This window comes from Aquarana catesbeiana, linkage group LG02 (assembly GCF_042186555.1).
Source record: "Aquarana catesbeiana isolate 2022-GZ linkage group LG02, ASM4218655v1, whole genome shotgun sequence".
Lineage (NCBI taxonomy): Eukaryota > Metazoa > Chordata > Amphibia > Anura > Ranidae > Aquarana > Aquarana catesbeiana.
Window position 1 is genome coordinate 797,948,179 of NC_133325.1, and position 18,912 is coordinate 797,967,090.

At 48.7% G+C, this 18,912-nt stretch overlaps 2 protein-coding genes across 2 annotated transcripts in view; one reads left to right on the forward strand and one right to left on the reverse strand.

The window, feature by feature from the left end:
* Positions 1 to 1,134, reverse strand: part of GTF2E1 (general transcription factor IIE subunit 1) — a 39,598-nt gene extending 38,464 nt beyond the window's left edge. Inside the window, exon 1 of the mRNA XM_073617507.1 lies at positions 716 to 1,134. The gene's annotated coding sequence lies outside the window, so the exon portion shown is untranslated. The remainder of the gene's footprint in view (positions 1 to 715) is intronic.
* Positions 1,135 to 1,159: 25 nt separating this feature from the next.
* The window catches only part of RABL3 (RAB, member of RAS oncogene family like 3), a 29,864-nt gene continuing 12,111 nt past the window's right edge, over positions 1,160 to 18,912 (forward strand). Inside the window, exons 1-5 of the mRNA XM_073617508.1 lie at positions 1,160 to 1,300; positions 4,882 to 4,973; positions 8,197 to 8,326; positions 10,941 to 11,055; positions 15,679 to 15,829. Coding sequence (XP_073473609.1) covers positions 1,255 to 1,300; positions 4,882 to 4,973; positions 8,197 to 8,326; positions 10,941 to 11,055; positions 15,679 to 15,829 — 534 coding nt within the window. The 5' untranslated portion in view covers positions 1,160 to 1,254. The remainder of the gene's footprint in view (positions 1,301 to 4,881; positions 4,974 to 8,196; positions 8,327 to 10,940; positions 11,056 to 15,678; positions 15,830 to 18,912) is intronic.

The window sequence follows — 18,912 nt, forward strand, 5'->3', positions numbered from 1 at the left end:
GCACCCTGTTCCCCCAGCATCCTCTGTGCCTCCATGCGCCCTGTTCCTTCAGCTCCCCTCTGTGCTCCTTAATGTCTCCAGGTGCACCCTCTTCCTCCAGCACCCCGTGTATATCATCAAGTAGATACAATGTCCCGATATAAAAAAAAAATGACGTCCCACTCCTGTGATTGGCTCATTGCTTCTTCACGAAATGGGTATGAGGCCGAGTCTTCCTTGTAGAAACCCCTCGAGCTGATCGCTATGGGATCGTCCCCACCAATAGTTTTATGGAAGACCCCAGGAAGGTGATTGGATAGAGATGCGGAAGGGGGGGGGTGTTATGTTCTGTAGGTGGGGGTCTCACCCGGCCTGGACATTAGATGGGTTCACTTTAGGTCGGCGGTCAGCACTGGAGGGAGTCCGGAGCAGCAGTTTCTCCGGGGAAGGCGAATTGGGGTCACCTTATCACAGCTCACTGCCACCTCATCCTATAAAGGACCGAACACATATGAATTACACAGGTTCTGGGGCTAACTGAATGTAGATAAGGCCCTAAAAGAGTTTAATTACCACCTTAATCAGCCCCAGAACCCGTGTAATTCATATGTGTTCGGTCTTCAAGGGATGAGGTGGCAACCCTACCTGTTGCTATGGTGATGAGTCAGCTGGAGGTCATTTCGGGGCTCCCTGTCAGTGAAGAGTCCCTCCCATCCTCCCCATGCCCAGAACTCACCCCTCACACCGCTTCTCCTCCACCGAGCGCACCACTCTGCCTGACCGCCCGGCGCACACCAGTGACGTCATTCCACCTGCCGCCATATTGGAAAAGGTCGGGCATCCAACTTCGGTGTGGGTGGGTGTAACAAGATGTCCGCCTGCCGCCTTCTCACTGTTTCCTTGCTGTAGAGGAGAGGCGGGGTGTACCAATATGGCGGCGACGGAACGTTACTTCCGTTACACATTTTTGACGGGTCGCCTAATCTGACGAAACACACCGGCACTCTGAAGTCGGGTCTGCCTATGGAATTGTCGATGTGACTCCCTCGTCCTTCTCCTGAGGCGGACACTGATACCTCCCGGGTCGCCGCCGACAGCACCGACTAGAGCGGATGACAGTGCGTTCCACGGAGGAACGCAACGTGCCGTACTTCCGGTCCGCGCCCCGCCTCAGAGGCGGGGTTGTTGTTGTTGGCCTATCGCAGGCTAAAGGGCTGCGGTTGTCATAGCGACAGAAGAGAGATCCGGGGAGAGGGGCGGGGCGTCCGGGCTGACATGGCGGCTCTGGATAGGGTGAAGGTTCTGGTGCTGGGGGACTCAGGTGAGGGAGAGCCAGTCCATATACAGGGACTAATATATACAGCCTGTCCATATACAGGGACTGATATACAATCTGTCCATATACAGGGACTAATATATACAGTCTGTCCATATACAGGGACTAATATACAGTCTGTCCATATACAGGGACTAATATACAGTCTGTCCATATACAGGGACTAATATATACAGTCTGTCCATATACAGGGACTAATATACAGCCAGTCCATATACAGGGACTAATATACAGCCTGTCCATATACAGGGACTAATATACAGTCTGTCCATATACAGGGACTAATATATACAGTCTGTCCATATACAGGGACTAATATACAGTCTGTCCATATACAGGGACTAATATACAGTCTGTCCATATACAGGGACTAATATACAGCCTGTCCATATACAGGGACTAATATACAGTCTGTCCATATACAGGGAGTAATATACAGCCTGTCCATATACAGGGAGTAATATACAGCCTGTCCATATACAGGGACTATAATACATCATTATTAGGGACTAATATGGAGCCAGTCCTTACAGGGACCATAATATATTGTCATAGGGGAGTAATATAAAGTCTGTCCTTACAGGGGTCATCATGCATTGTCATCAGAGGCTATAATACATCATTATTAGGGAACTAATAAGAGACAGTCCTTACAGGGACCATAATCCATCATTATTAGAGACTAATATAAAGCCAACAGTAACTAATATACATTCAGTCCATAAAGGGACCATAAGACATTTAATAACAGGGACTCCTATAAGGTCAGTCCCTACAGAGACCATCATACATTCATTTCAGGGGCAAATACAAAGCCAGTCCTAACAGGGACCATCACTCAAAGATATATCGGGACTAATATAAAAACCCACTGCTTGCAGGGACTGTAATGCAATATCATTGTGGACTAATATAACGTTAGTCCTTATAGGGACTGTAATACATTGTTTAGGGCCTTAATATAAAGTTACACACTACAGGGACCTTAACACATCCTTATCAGGGACTAGTATAAAGCCAGTGCCATAATTTTTAATGTCCCTGCATGGACTATTACACATTATTACCAAAGGCCTGTTTGTACTCAGTTCCTACAGGGACCAAAATATGACCAACTTCTCAGTGGTATCATAAGTTAGTTGTTATCATTAGTCTGTAGATTTGATTTAAATCCGAATTTTTAAAGAGCAACTGTCACCTCTGACCCGCTGTTGTCTCCTCCTCTGACCCGCTGTTGGCTCCTTTTCTAACCCGCTGTTGTCTCCTCCTCTGACCCGCTGTTGTCTCCTCCTCTGACCCACTGTTGGCTCCTTCCGTCTGACTGCTGTTGTCTCCTCCTCTGACCCGCTGTTGTCTCCTCCTCTGACCCGCTGTTGTCTCCTCCTCTGACCCGCTGTTGTCTCCTCCTCTGACCCCCTGTTGTCTCCTCCTCTGACCCGCTGTTGTCTCCTCCTCTGACCCGCTGTTGTCTCCTCCTCTGACCCGCTGTTGTCTCCTCCTCTGACCCCCTGTTGTCTCCTCCTCTGACCCCCTGTTGTCTCCTCCTCTGACCCGCTGTTGTCTCCTCCTCTGACCCGCTGTTGGCTCCTTCCGTCTGACTGCTGTTGGCTCCTCCTCTGACCCGCTGTTGGCTCCTCCTCTGACCCGCTGTTGGCTCCTCCTCTGACCCGCTGTTGGCTCCTTTTCTAACCCGCTGTTGTCTCCTCCTCTGACCCGCTGTTGGCTCCTCCTCTGACCCGCTGTTGGCTCCTTCCTCTGACCCGCTGTTGTCTCCTTCCTCTGACCCGCTGTTGTCTCCTCCTCTGACCCGCTGTTGTCTCCTCCTCTGACCCGCTGTTGGCTCCTTCTCTGACCCGCTGTTGGCTCCTTCCGTCTGACTGCTGTTGTCTCCTCCTCTGACCCGCTGTTGTCTCCTCCTCTGACCCGCTGTTGTCTCCTCCTCTGACCCGCTGTTGGCTCCTCCTCTGACCCGCTGTTGGCTCCTCCTCTGACCCGCTGTTTGCTCCTCCTCTGACCCGCTGTTTGCTCCTCCTCTGACCCGCTGTTTGCTCCTCCTCTGACCCGCTGTTGGCTCCTCCTCTGACCCCCTGTTGGCTCCTACCGTCTGACTGCTGTTATCTCCTCCTCTGACTGCTGTTGTCTCCTCCTCTGACCCACTGTTGGCTCCTCCTCTGACCCACTTTTGTCTCCTCCTCTGACCTGCTGTTGGCTCCTTCCCTCTGACCCGCTGTTGGCTCCTCCTCTGACCCGCTGTTGGCTCCTCCTCTGACCCGCTGTTGGCTCCTCCTCTGACCCGCTGTTGGCTCCTCCTCTGACCCGCTGTTTGCTCCTTTTCTGACCCGCTGTTGGCTCCTCCTCTGGCCCCCTGTTGGCTCCTTCCATCTGACTGCTGTTGTCTCCTCCTCTGACCCGCTGTTGGCTCCTTCCGTCTGACTGCTATTGGCTCCTCCTCTGACCCGCTGTTGTCTCCTCCTCTGACCCGCTGTTGGCTCCTTCTCTGACCCGCTGTTGTCTCCTCCTCTGACCCGCTGTTGTCTCCTTCCCTCTGACCCGCTGTTGTCTCCTTCCCTCTGACCCGCTGTTGTCTCCTTCCCTCTGACCCGCTGTTGTCTCCTTCCCTCTGACCCGCTGTTGGCTCCTCCTCTCTGACCCGACAGTTCCATTCACTTTAATGGGACGGCTGGTGGTGCGGGGGTGACACAACAATGGGGGGGTCGTGGCGGCAGCAGGTGAGTGGACGCCCTCTAACAGGGGCTGCCATGATTGATCTGAAATAACAGGTGCTCTTTATATGTAAGGACTTATTCTTGCTGGGAGTTAGAATCTAATATTTGCAAACAAAATTAAGGTTTTTCTATTTATAATAATAAGGTGTCAGCGATATGAGAACCGATTCAATCATACAGTTTGTAGTGTACATAGATTTGCAAAACAATGGGATAAATATTCCTGAACTTTGTTTTATCTCATGGTTACTGTGAAATTGTGTGAATGCATCAATGCAGTGCATGTTATCTCAGTTTGCAGAGCTTGGATTCATTGAATGAGTTTACCAAAAAATGTAAATATTGCAGAATATACAGCCTCATGCTACATAACTAAGCTTCATTTCATGCTGAAAAAAATAAATTATTATTGTATCCTAAATAGAAAACTATCGTAAGATAGATTTTTACCCCAAAAGCATTTTATTAATATAAATTTGCTAAAAAAAATCCATTTAAATAAAAATAAAAAAATCACTAATTTATATCCACCCTGGTCTGTAATCCATCCCGACAAGGACTGTATGCCTTAATTCTGCAAACCTCATCTATATGATAGTCAATAGGCTGAAGTCGGATCAAAGTCGGATCAAAGTAGTACAGGGAGTACGCTCTGAAGTCGGAGCGACTTCAGTAGTGTCTATTAAGACGCTAGCGTTAACTCCCATTGAAACTATTTCTGGAGCGACTTGGGGCGACTTGAGGACGTACAAGTCGGATCCCAAGTCGCCCCAGTGTGAACCGAGCCTTACTGGTCCTTACAAGGACCACAGAAACATTGAAGATCTCCTCTCTTCCCAGGAGTGGGGAAATCCTCCCTCGTCCATCTGCTGTGCCAGAACCAGGTGCTGGGGAACCCGTCCTGGACTGTCGGCTGTTCGGTGGACGTGAGGGTAAGTCCCTGTCCCACAAGACGTATACACCAGTGCTTGAGTTTAGTCCTGACATGAGGAATAGGTGGACATGGTAAAGCAGAACTCCAGCTAAAAATAACAAGATTTAAATGAATTATCCCAATAAAGGAGATGAATAAGGAAAACGTTTTTTTGCTGCAACATTCACCTTTATGTCCCCTGCAGTACTTGTTTTCTGCCACTAGATGTCCTCAGTATAATAGCCAGTAAACTTCATCCCCCTTCCTCTGTAGTACTTGTTTTCTGCCGCTAGATGTCCTCAGTATAATAGCCAGTAACCTTTATCAGCTATGAATAAGCACCTGCCTTGATGGTGTGAAACGCGTTAGCATTTTTTTTTATCCCTGCTGTATGGATTAAAATTATTAAAGGAATTCATTTTCATTGGAGTTCGGCCATCCGGACTTTTGTTTTGCCTTTCTTGTACTTCCTCTGCAGTACTTGTTTTCTGCCACTAGATATCCTCAGTATAATAGCCAGTAACCTTCAACCAATTTCCTCTGCAGTACTTGTTTTCTGCCACTAGATGACCTCAGTCTAATGGCCAGTAGAGATGGGCTCAGGCGTGTTCGGGATCCTAGTCCCAACCCAACTTCCCAATCCAGCCAGGAAGCCGACACCTTTAACCACAGGCAGTGAGACATTTCCCGGTCTGTGCAGCTGCGGACTGGAAAATGTCTTGCTGTCTGTGATTAGCGGTGTGCAGTTTCGGCATCCTGACGGGATCAGGCAGGTGGGTTGGGCCTAGGATCCCCAAAACCCCTGAGCCCATCTCTAATAGTTAGTAACCTTCAACCCACTTCCTCTGTAGTACTTGTTTTCTGCTACTAGATGTCCTCAGTCTAATAGCCAGTAAACGTTATCAGCTATGAATAAGCACCTGCCTTGATGGTGTGAAACGCGTTAGCATTTTTTTATCCCTGCTGTATGGATTAAAATTAATAAAGGAATTCATTTTCATTGGAGTGCGGCCATCCGGACTTTTGTTTTGCCTTTCCTGTACTTCCTCTGCAGTACTTGTTTTCTGCCACTAGATGTCCTCGGCATAATAGCCAGTAACCTTCAATCCACTTCCTCTGCAGTACTTGTTTTCTGCCACTAGATGTCCCCAGTCTAATAGCCAGTAATCTTCAACCCACTTCCTCTGCAGTACTTGTTTTCTGCCACTAGATGTCCTCGGCATAATAGCCAGTAACCTTCAATCCACTTCCTCTGCAGTACTTGTTTTCTGCCACTAGATGTCCCCAGTTTAATAGCCAGTAACCTTCATCCCACTTCCTCTGCAGTACTTGTTTTCTGCCACTAGATGTCCCCAGTCTAATAGCCAGTAATCTTCAACCCACTTCCTCTGCAGTACTTGTTTTCTGCCACTAGATGTCACCAGTCGAATAGCCAGTATCCTTCAACCCACTTCCTCTTCTGCCACTAGATGTCCTCAGTATAATAGCCAGTATCCTTCACCCCACTTCCTCTGCAGTACTTGTTTTCTGCCACTAGATGACCTCAGTCTAATGGCCAGTAGAGATGGGCTCAGGCGTGTTCGGGATCCTAGTCCCAACCCAACTTCCCAATCCAGCCAGGAAGCCGACACCTTTAACCACAGGCAGTGAGACATTTCCCAGTCTGTGCAGCTGCGGACTGGAAAATGTCTCGCTGTCTGTGATTAGCGGTGTGCAGTTTCGGCATCCTGACGGGATCAGGCAGGTTGGTTGGGCCTAGGATCCCCAAAACCCCTGAGCCCATCTCTAATAGCCAGTAACCTTCAACCCACTTCCTCTGCAGTACTTGTTTTCTGCTACTAGATGTCCTCAGTCTAATAGCCAGTAACCTTCATCTCACTTCCTCTGCAGTACTTTTGTCTACCACTAGATGTCCTCAGTCTAATAGCCAGTAACCTTCAATCCACGTCCTCTGCAGTACTTTTGTCTACCACTAGATGTCCTCAGTCTAATAGCCAGTAACCTTCAATCCACGTCCTCTGCAGTACTTTTGTCTACCACTAGATGTCCTCAGTCTAATAGCCAGTAACCTTCAATCCACGTCCTCTGCAGTACTTTTGTCTACCACTAGATGTCCTCAGTCTAATAGCCAGTAACCTTCAATCCACGTCCTCTGCAGTACTTGTTTTCTGCCACTAGATGTCCTCAGTCTAATAGCCAGTAACCTTCAATCCACTCCCTCTAGGGCAGGAATATGCAATTAGCGGACCTCCAGCTGTTGCAGAACTACAACTCTCATGAGGCATAGCAAGACTCTGACAGCCACAAGCTTGACACCCAGTGGCAGAGGCATGATGGGACTTGTAGTTTTGCAACAGCTGGAGGTCCGCTAATTGCATATCCCTGCTCTAGGGCCTAAATCGCCCTGGACCCACCTCCAGCCTGTGATTGGACAGTGAAAGGAGAAGCAGCACAGTGATGACCTCATGTCTCTCACTCTGCTCTCTCCTATCAGCACGCTTCTCATGAGCACACAAACTGGCTGCTTGTGCTGCTTCTTCCTTATACACTTCAGCCCTGCTGTACGGGGACTGATAACAGGTCACATTCAGGTTCTAAAAAAGAAAAAAAAAAGTGATTTATATTGCAGAGGGTAGCGGCCGTGCAAAGAGCCTTAGAGGACGTGGGGGATGAAGGTCTACTTTAAGGTTCATTTGCGCCAAAGCAGTACCCATCCTTGAATTCCTCCTTAAAATAGCACTTCCTGTGCCTAGGCTCTCCTGTATCCTCATAGCTTTATATCTGCAGTGTGAGATCATCTAAGGCACTGCTGCCTCTGACCGCTAGTCTCAGGAGATGTGACAATGCCACCGCTGTGCTGCTCACTGTTCTCCTTGCTGGAGGCTCTGACATGAGGAAGCAAAGCCTCTACCAAAGATGGTCACCTCCATGCATATACACGGCACAGGACTGGGAATGGTAGGTCAGTACTAGGGGGGGAGATCAGCTGTAGGGAGACCACAGACCAGTGATGGAGAACCTTGCCACCCCAGATGTTTTGGAACTACATTTCCCATGATGCTCTACTACACTGCAGAGTGCATGAGCATCATGGGAAATGTAGTTCCAAAACATCTGGGGTGCCAAGGTTCGCCATTGTTTGCCACTGTCACAAACCATACCGGTGACTACTCCTTCACCCTCTGCTGTTGGGTGCAGCTTCCAGTTCTGACTGTTCTCCTTCTCTCCTGATTGCAATCCAGCTACACGAATACAAGGAGGGGACGCCGGAGGAGAAGACCTTTTTCATCGAACTTTGGGACGTTGGGGGATCGGTCGGGAGCGCCAGCAGCCTAAAGAAGGCCAGAGCTGCCTTCTACAACGGCATCAACGGTGAGACCTCTACACAACCTCACGAAGTCAGGGTTTCACTTCTTTTAAAAAAAAAAAACCTAAACGGAAAAACCCCATAAGTGAACAAAACACATCCATGTGAAAAACACACTAAAAAGTGCACTTGAGGGTGTGCTTTTAGTCCACCCCCCGAAGGAGTAGGACCTCTACCCTGATCCCACCGGGGCGCAGGGCTCCTGATGGACTAAGGTTTATAATGGTCTGTGTAGCCAGAAGGCCTGGCAGGGCCCGTTCCTCTAGGTCAGCCGAAGCCCAGGGGAGGAAGGAACCTGAGGGCCACACATCCTCCTCTTAGAGCTAAAGAATGATGAACATCCAAGTGGACCAAAAAGGTTGCCAACATCCCTCAAGTACAATATAAAAAAGGTACCCCCAAATAACGGCAACAGCGAGAAAATAAACGAAAAAAAGATTTATTGAAATTCACACTATACAATATGCTATATAAATTCAAAAAGAGCACAGTATACATATTACAAAAATATATAACCACTAAAAAACAATGGTGTCGGTGGTAGTGATACATGAAAGTTGTCCAGACGGGTCGACGCGTTTCGGGACTGTAAAGGCGTCCCTTCATCAGGGGCAAGTCATATAACAGGATGTGTTGGACCTTCTGGACAACTTTTATTTATCACTACCACCGACACCATTGTTTTTAGTGGTTTTGTATTTTTGTAATATGTATACTGTGCTCTTTTTGAATTTTTATATAGCATATTGTATAGTGTGAATTTCAATAAATCTTTTTTCCGTTTATTTTCTTGCTGTTGCCGTTAAAGTCCCACTTATTTGGGGGTACCCTCTTTATATCATCCTGCTCTTAGATGTCACGGTAAGCCCGAGGACTCTCACCCTCCATCTTAGCGAGAGAAAAAAGCGCACACAAAAGTGAAAGTCACAAACAGTGGGAGAAAAATAAATAGGAAATACTAAAGTGGCCGCGCTGATTGTGTACTGGCCGGGCCCTGAGGCCTGGTAGACAAAAATTGCCACCGGACTTGGCCAAAAGGCGCAGTGCAAAAGGAAAGCAAACTTAGTGACTGTGACCATGTGTTCCGTTCACACCATAGTGTCTCATAACCTAAGTGTTACTAAGAGCACCCCCTAGGGTAGGGTGACCAGACGTCTCTGGTTTCCGGAGACAGTCCTCGGACTGAGGACACTGTCCCCGGACCAAGTCTGTCCCCGGTTTTGTCCCCGGATTCAGGGCTGGATTAACCGAGACAGGGCATCCAATGATGGCAGAGAAATAGCCTTGTGGCTCGGATGCCGACGCCCCCTGCTGGACGATCTCACCGCCGCTTCTGCTGCTGTTCCGTGGTGGAGAGGCAGAGACAAAAATTGACTCTGTGGAGGGCTGAGATTGGGGGGTCTGTTTGTACACAGGTGAGGGCAGTGGGGGAGCGGGGGGTCAGAGCGGATGCAGCTGCATGGAGAGATGGAGAGTTTAGCTGTTGTGGGGGGAAGGGCTAAGAGGTGACTGCAGAGATTATCTGTGAGAGAAGGGTGCAGAGGTGAGGTATGGATGTGGGGGCAGAAGCGTCCTCTGTGCATAGCAAACTTCTGAACCCTACACTCTTTGCGTAACACCCTCCTGTGTATTATGCAGTCCTGTGCCCAGCGCTCTGTGTATTATGCAGTCCTGTGCCCAGTGCTCTGTGTATTACTGTGTAGGCCTGCATAATACACAGAGCGCTGGGCACAGGAATGCATAATCCACAGAGCGCTGGGCACAGGAATGCATAATACACAGAGAGCTGGGCACAGGACTACATAGTACACAGAGAGCTGGGCACAGGACTGCATATTGCACAGAGAGCTGGGCACAGGACTACATAATACACAGAGAGCTGGGCACAGGACTGCATATTGCACAGAGAGCTGGCGACAGGACTGCATAATACACAGAGAGCTGGGCACAGGACTGCATAATACACAGCTGGGCACAGGACTGCATAATACACAGAGCACTGGGCACAGGACTGCATAATACACAGCTGGGCACAGGACTGCATAATACACAGAGAGCTGGGCACAGGACTGCATAATACAGAGTGCTGGGCACAGGACTACATAATACACAGAGCGCTGGGCACAGGACTATATAATACACAGAGTGCTGGGCACAGGACTACATAATACACAGAGCGCTGGGCACAGGACTATATAATACACAGAGCGCTGGGCACAGGACTATATAATACACAGAGAGCTGGGCACAGGACTACATAGTACACAGAGAGCTGGGCACAGGACTGCATATTGCACAGAGAGCTGGGCACAGGACTACATAATACACAGAGCGCTGGGCACAGGACTACATAATACACAGAGAGCTGGGCACAGGACTGCATATTGCACAGAGAGCTGGGCACAGGACTGCATAATACACAGAGCGCTGGGCACAGGACTGCATAATACAGAGTGCTGGGCACAGGACTACATAATACACAGAGCGCTGGGCACAGGACTATATAATACACAGAGCGCTGGGCACAGGACTGCATAATACACAGAGCTCTGGGAAAGGAGGAGGGAGGATTCAGGACAAAATATATACAGATTACATTTCAGCTTCATGTGGTTTCAGGTATCCTCCTCGTCCATGATCTCACCAACAAGAAGTCATCTCAGAATCTGCACCGCTGGCTGCTGGAGTCTCTCAACAAAGATCTACAGCCAACGGGTGTGCTGGTGACCGGTGGGTGAGTATTCCCCATCCTACCAGACCTGCGATATCTCATATTCTATCCCAACCCCCAACATGACACTTAAAAAACCAAACCGGAGTTTGCAGACCAGAGTCCACCCAAAACTGATTCTGATCGATGCTGGAGAGTTCCTAAACTCTGATGTCTGGCTATCCAGCAGGGGCTTATTAGCAACCAATGAAAGCCTGCCGTTACCCCTGCCAGGTGACATAGGCTCACCTAAAGCGCAGAGTCTAAATGGCACTTTGGTCTTTACCAGAGCACCCTGCAAGGGACGATGGGCCGGTTACCCTTGTGGCCACCAAGTTGCTTTCCTGAAAATTGCCACCATGTTGCGGCCTTAGGTATCACCCCACTGATGGCTATTAGGCTACGATAAATGGCAACAGGCAGATTGGTCAGATTCTGGTTGAGGCCATCATCAGGCAAGGATAGTCAATAACGGGAAGAGTCGGGGATAGGAAACGCCGGCAGACTGATACAAGAGTCAGGAATCGACAGCAGGGAAGGCCAAATCTGCGTAGCTACACTCAGGAAACTGGGACCAGACTGTGTATGCAAAAACCCAGTGAGAAAATACTTATCTAATCAGCCTAACCAACAACTATTTACAATATATACACACAGAAAAGCAGGAGAAAACTGGGGGTGCAGGGAGCAGTTGGGAAGGGGAACCAAAACTGGAACCAGAAAAAAGCGGAAGCAGGTACAAAGCAACAGGGCAGGGGCAGGATAACGGCTAGCAGTATCTGGCAAAAAGCAAAACACTGGAGCGAGGGGCGCGAGTAGCGGAGGACCTAAATGCCCTCCCATCAGCCAGCATCAGGTGGAAACTGATTACTGGGATCTGCTGGCAGCTGGGAAACACCCGCTGGTGAACCCCGGAACTCCAACCTTCCACTCTGGGAAGTACAGTGCCACCAGCAGGTGATCTGGGTCCTGACAACAAGTAAGCTAAGCACTCTAGCAAGGCAGCTGTCAGGAAGTCACAGCACCGGCCACCATAAGGGAAGGGGTTTAAATATAAATACCTTTCCTGACCCATGCACCCATCCCTAGGTACAGGAATGCAAGGAGGGCATTTAGCGGAGAACCTAAATAGCCTCCCAGCAGCCAGCATCAGGTGGAAACTAATTACTGGGATCTGCTGGTAGACACCTGCTGGTAGACACTGGAATTACAACCTTCTACTCTGGGAAGTACAGTGCCGCTAACAGGTGATCCAGGTCCTGACAAGTCAGGCTAAGCACTCTAGCAGGGTAGCTGTCAAGAAGTCACAGCACCGGCCACCATAAGGGAAGGAGTTTAAATATAAATACATTTCCTGACCCATCCCTAGGTACAGGAATGCAAGGAGGGCATTTAGCGGAGAACCTAAATACCCTCCCAGCAGCCAGCATCAGGTGGAAACTAATTATTGGGATCTGTTGGCTGCTGCTAGACACCTGCTGGTAGACACTGGAACTACAACCTTCTACACTGGGAAGCACAGTGCTGCTAGCAGGTGATCCAGGTCCTGACAACAAGTCAGGCTAAGCACTCTAGCAAGGTAGCTGTCAAGAAGTCACAGCACAGGCCACCATACGGGAAGGAGTTTAAATATGAATACCTTTCCTGACCCATGCACTCATCCCTAGGTACAGGAATGCAAGGAGGGCATTTAGCGGAGAACCTAAATACCCTCCCAGCAGCCAGCATCAGGTGGAAACTAATTACTGGGATCTGCTGGCTGCTGGTAGACACCTGCTGGTGGACACTGGAACTACAACCTTCTACTCTGGGAAGTACAGTGCCGCTAACAGGTGATCCAGGTCCTGACAAGTCAGGCTAAGCACTCTAGCAAGGTAGCTGTCAAGAAGTCACAGCACAGGCCACCATAAGGGAAGGAGTTTAAATACCTTTGCTGACCCACACACCCATCCCTAGGTACAGGAATGCATGGAGGGTATTTAGCAGGAGGACCTAAATACCCTCCCAGCAGCCTTCATCAGGTGGAAACTGATTACTGCTGGCTGCTAGGAGATACCCGCTGGCGGACACTGGAACTCCAGCCTTCCCCTCTGGAAAGCACAGTGCCACCAGCAGTCAAGCTAAGCACACTAGCAAGATACCAGTCAAGAAGTCACAGCTCCGGCCACCGTAAGGGAAGGAGATACAATACCTTTCCTGACCCACGCACCCCTCCCTAGGCAAAGGGATGCACACCCAGAATCAATCACACTCCAGCAGGCCACAAACAGGGATGCGCGACACCGCATTTGTAAGCAGGATGGACTTCCTCCAAACCCCGTATACTGTCTAGAGATGTCCAGACATGTTGGGGAGATTTACTAAAACTGGAGAACTCAGAATCTGGTGCAGCTGTGCATAGTAGCCAATCCACTTCTAACTTCAGCTTGTTCAGTTAAGCTTTGAAAATAAAACCTGGAAGCGGATTGGTTTCTTTGCAGAGCTGCACCACATTTTGAACTCTTTAGTAAATCTCCACCATGTTATCTGTAAATTGTTGTCCAGCATGCGATAATGGTGGAAGGTTGACCCACCCCAACGAATAACTCCTCACATACGTATTACATGTGATAAACTGACACACTGTAGACGAGTATAGACCACATATTGTGACATTGCTCCAGAATGGGAAGGTTATAAACGTCATGTGGCTGGCGACATGATTCCTTATGCAGAAGGCAGCATCTCATCAGAAATCTACATATGTCTGTCATCCGATGTACCAGCAAGAGCCATGGTCCGTAGATAGATATAATTATGTTTGGGAAGTTAAAAGTCCATATGTTGCAGAAGGACCTAATAGAAACATGAATCATTGACGTTCAGCTTCAGATTTACTGGGGAATGACGTAGATCCTTCCATCCGGTAGATGTATTGAGAGTTTTAAGACAGTAAAAGTTCTTATGGACCGGGCGTTAGAGAAAACAGCCAGCTTGTATAATAGGCCATTTTTTTTCTGGTGGTGTTAGCATATTCAAAGCCCTGCGCCTTATTCATGAAAGCCTTAAAAACAGTGCTGATATGCACAACAGATTTAGGCAGTTCTTCTTTTCACCCCATTCATAATGTGGTATTACGACTGCGTCAGATTCAAGAATTACTATCAGTTTGTAGATAAGCTGGCATACAGAGACGGGCCAGAGTGCTTAGAGCAGTGCTGCTATGTAGTGAAGTGTTTGTATGTGCCACTCCTTTCTCCCCCGCACCCTCCACACACAAACACACCTGTCACTGGTTACTACTACGCTATGGACTGCACAGCTGAAAGCACCCTAGCAACCAATGATGCTGTGCAGCCAACAGCATACCAGTAACACTGTGCAGCCAACAGCGTCCTAGCGTCCAGTAACGCTGTGCAGCCAACAGCGTCCTAGCAACCAGTAACACTGTGCAGCCAACAGCGTCCTAGCAACCAGTAACGCTGTGCAGCCAACAGCATCCCAGCAACCAGTAATACTGTGCAGCCAATAGCATCCTAGCAACCAATAACGCTGTCCAGCCAACCATGTCCTAGCAACCAGTAACGCTGTGCAGCCAACCGCGTCCTAGCAACCAATGATACACTGAAACCGACAGCATCCCAGTTACCTATGTCATGGTGTAGTTAACAGAGTCCTAGTAACTACTGATGCTAACCCCCCCCCCCCGAAATGAACATTCACAAAGGATGAAATGTCCAGTATGGACAGGCAAGAGCACACCTAGCAACCCATGATGCTGTGCAGCCAAAAGCATCCTACCAACCAATGACGCTGTGCAGGTGACAGCATCCAAGCAACCAGTAAAACTGTGCAGCCGCCAGCGTCCTAGTTATGCGGCCCCAGGGATAAACAGGCACTGAGGATGGAGTGTCTAGTATGAACAGCCAAGAGCATCCTAGGAACCAGTGATGCTATGTAGCTGGCAGCGTCCTAGCAACCCCTGATGCTATGCAACCAACAGCATCCTAGAAAGGAATGACGCTGTGATGCCGACTGCATCTTAGAAACCAATGGCTCTATATAGCTAAAAAAATTTCCTAGCAGCCACTGACTATGTGCGGCCCCAGGAATGAGGACGAACTGCCCAGTTTGGACAGCCAAGAGCATAGTACCAACCAATAATGCTAAGTAGCCGAGAGTGTCCTAGCACCACATAATCACATGATCTTTGTGGTTCAAATGAATGCACAGGTTTTGCTGTCCTCTGAAGGTCAGGGAAAGAACCCAATAGGGACACTGTAAAACAAAGAAAAGTGGGCGCAACCAGCCTTGTACATGACCAAAGTGGTATCTTTAATAATGTATAAAAAGAGATATACTCACAAACACACAAGTGGTAAAAAGCATTTCAAAGTGCCTGGTAAAATCAAAGGCGACCAGGTCACCGACACTATTCCTTCAAGATGGTTGACGCGTTTCAGGGGGAGATTCCCTCTTCCTCAGAGCTCCTCATCTTCTTTGTTTTACTACTAAAAATAACTTTTTTGTTTATTCTGTGTTCCTGTTAGAGACATTAAAGCCCCCCCCCCAGATGGCATAAAACAACCTGAGAGAGGCTCCAACCACTCCACCTCCAAAAAAAAAAAAATTGGTGGTTGAACGTTGACATTTTCATCTCACCTACAGGGACTATGACCGGGAAAATTTTGCTGATAACCAGATCCCCCTGCTGGTCATCGGGACTAAACTGGACCAGATCCCAGAGGCCAAGCGCACCGAGGTCCTGATCCGCACTGCGTTCCTGGCGGAAGATTTCAATGCCGAAGAGATGAATCTGGTGAGTGATTCCCACTTTATGTAGTTAATCTTACTCTTTTTGGAATCTAATAGCGGGCTATGAGGAGAAGCCGACGATCACAAGCCTGCAGTCTGTCCGCGTCATTGCCGAATAGGAGTCATCTGTTCCTCAAATGCCACAAGTAGGGACCAGCTGCACTCCTTTTTACTCAGGGAGGGCGTAGTCATAGAGAACTCCATGAGTAAAACCCTTTCTGAATGTAAATGAGGAGAGTCTGGAAAGACCTTCTGTACTATTCTCCAGAACAGTAAAGTTTAGCTGGCGGTAAGGAGCTGCTGAAACCAACGATCACTCACTGTGTTCATTCAGAAAAGGAAGGGGCCGGTAAAGAGGTCCGGACTGGCCATAGGACACACCGGGCTCTTGTCTGGTGGGCCGGGCCGCATGTCTTTGTGCAGCCCAAGGCAACTGTCTGCCTGTCACTCGGCTATTCAGCCGTCGGGCCAGGGGGGTGAAACTACAGGTCAGCTGACCTGTAACCATGAAGAGGGAGGAGACGCTGGACCAGAGAGAACGTGAGTGTGGCTCCCCGTGCACCTGGATATGAGGAGCGGCTCATACAGAAGAATCAATCTCTCCATTTTCCTCCTGCAGCCTCTTAAAGCCTGCTTCTCCTCTTCTCTCTCCTGCAGGCATTCAGAGGCTGCAGGAGGAAAATGGAGAGATTGGTTCTCCTATATGCAGCTGCTCCTCCCATACAGCTTCTTTCTGCTGCCCCCTCCTGTGCTCTCCACCCCCCAGTTCTCTCCCGACCCCCCTGTGCTCTCAGCCCCCCCAGTGCTGTCTGGACCCCCTGTGCCCTCCCCTCACTGCTTTACACGCTCCATGCTCCCCCCCCCCCCCCCGCTGTTCTCCGGACTCCACTGTGTCCCCCCCACTGCTTTCCGCCCTTCACTGCTTTCTGCCTCCCCTGTGCACTTCGGCCCCCCAGTGCTCTCAGGCTCAGTCAGGATGGAGAGGGGGGAATGGGTTGGTAAATATGTCATGGGCTGCTCAGTCAAAAATGCCTGGGCCTATTTTTTGTCCCGGTCAAGGCCTGCCAGTAAATGACCATGTTACCGGCCCCTTCTCTACTCTTTATCCTGACTTGAAACATCCTTTGCAGCAGCTGGCAGGAGAGGCGAGGAGGGGAAGCCGGAAGTGTCGCAAATAAAGGGGGGGGGGGGGACCAGAGGAGCACACAGGTGGTCCAGGCAGCAGAAAAGGAAGAGCAACCTGGACAGGAGGGGCGGCGGGGGCAGCATATGCTGGAACCAATCCCCTATATTTTCCCTCTGCAGCCACTGAAGGCTGCTGGGAGCGAGAGCAGGAGAAGCCGTCTTTCAGTGGCTGCAGGAGGAAAATACAGGGGATCAGTTCCAGTATATGCCGCCCTTCCTGTCCAGGTTTCAGAGGTCGGCAAGAAAGAGACGCGATCTACCTGTCACCTACCTGTGATCGACGGGTTGCCAAACCCCACCTTGGGAGAGCAGATCGAATAAACAGTCTTAAAAATGCTCCCCCCCCCCCAACATCTATGTCGACTAACCTGTGTAAGAAAAATGTATATACTTACCTATTTTCAGCCCGCTCTGGTCATGTGTTCCCCTGTGGCAGCTAGTGGTAGCTGCAGGGGCAAGGAGAGAGTGCAGACAACATGCGACCAAACTGGAGTAGGCTGAAAATAGGTAAGTATATACAGTACAAGTTAGTCAGCATATGTGTTAGGAGTGCGGGGGGGGTTAAATATTAGCTTGAAATTCTACTTTAACCACTTCAATACCGGGCACTTTCACTCCCTTCCTGCCCAGGACAATTTTCAGTTTTGAGCGCTGTCACACTTTGGATGACAATTGCGTGGCCATGCAACGCTGTAACTGTGACGGGAGTCACTTTGGGCGGAGGGCCCCCCGGCCGCTCCTATGTGTAAGTTACCCTGTGTCTATTAAGGGCACAGGGTGACTGAGAACCCCAGTCTGAGCTCAAGAATATATGAAGATAAAGTCCCCCTTTCGTCAGAGACCATTGCTAGATGGTTTGAGGTGAGGTGGGGGTTGCTATGTGTTTGTTAAGTGCCCATATCCCATTGTTCTATTGTGTCTGTCTGCCTTGGGAGAAAAGTATTATGGGATGTATATGTGTATGTGGATTAGCTGTTAGAGGGGAGGGGGGAATTCCTCCAACAACTCTCCCTGCTGATAGGACAGTCTACTGATGAGAAGTTTGAATACACCTGTATGTCTGTTATCTCTGTGTGTGTCTTTTCAAATAAACAGTTCATGTTCCAGCTTTGCAGCCAAACGAGTCCTGCCTTGTTCTTGGTTGTAATATGCGGTTATAATATCTAATGTCTATATTCAGACTGGAGGAAGCGGTATATGACGGAAGCATTCAAGCGGAGTGTGGGATATTCCGTTACAGTACCCATATAAAATTTTGATCTTTTTTTTTTTTTTTTTTTTTTTTTACACAAATATAGCTTTCTTTTGGTGGTATTTACTCTCCACTGGGTTCTTTACTTTTTGGTAAATAAAGGAAAAAAAGACCGACAATTTTACATTTTACAGTTATAAGCAGCCATTTTTTCTGAATGAAAACATTTTTTCTGAATGGGCCACTGCTAAATACATGGTATAGATGGGCTGTGATTGGTCTTGTCTGTACCACATAATTACCTGTGATCACTGTCATCAATCACAGAGGGTGACAGATCGAGCGGGAGTGTGGCCTGTGGGGCACGATCCTGGGAGAATGTCATATGAGGTATTCTCAGAATAACAGGGCTTCTGTCCTGCCTTCATTTTAAAATAGATGGGGCGGGATGGGGGTTAAGGACTTAAAAATGAAATAAAAATGTAGTTCTGTGAAATATAGCATGTGAATATTTATTTCCCTGTGCAGCCAGCAGGGGGAGCCCTAGGCTTCACTTTACATGTTTACCTTACTAATCCTTAGATGTGGTGGCTGTAGTTATTTTTTTATTTTTTTAAGCGATGTTCATCCTGACAGAAATCCAGTGTTCTTGTCACTTCCTGTGAGCTGAATTTTAAAAAATCTGAATAAATGTTATGAGCTTTTCAGAA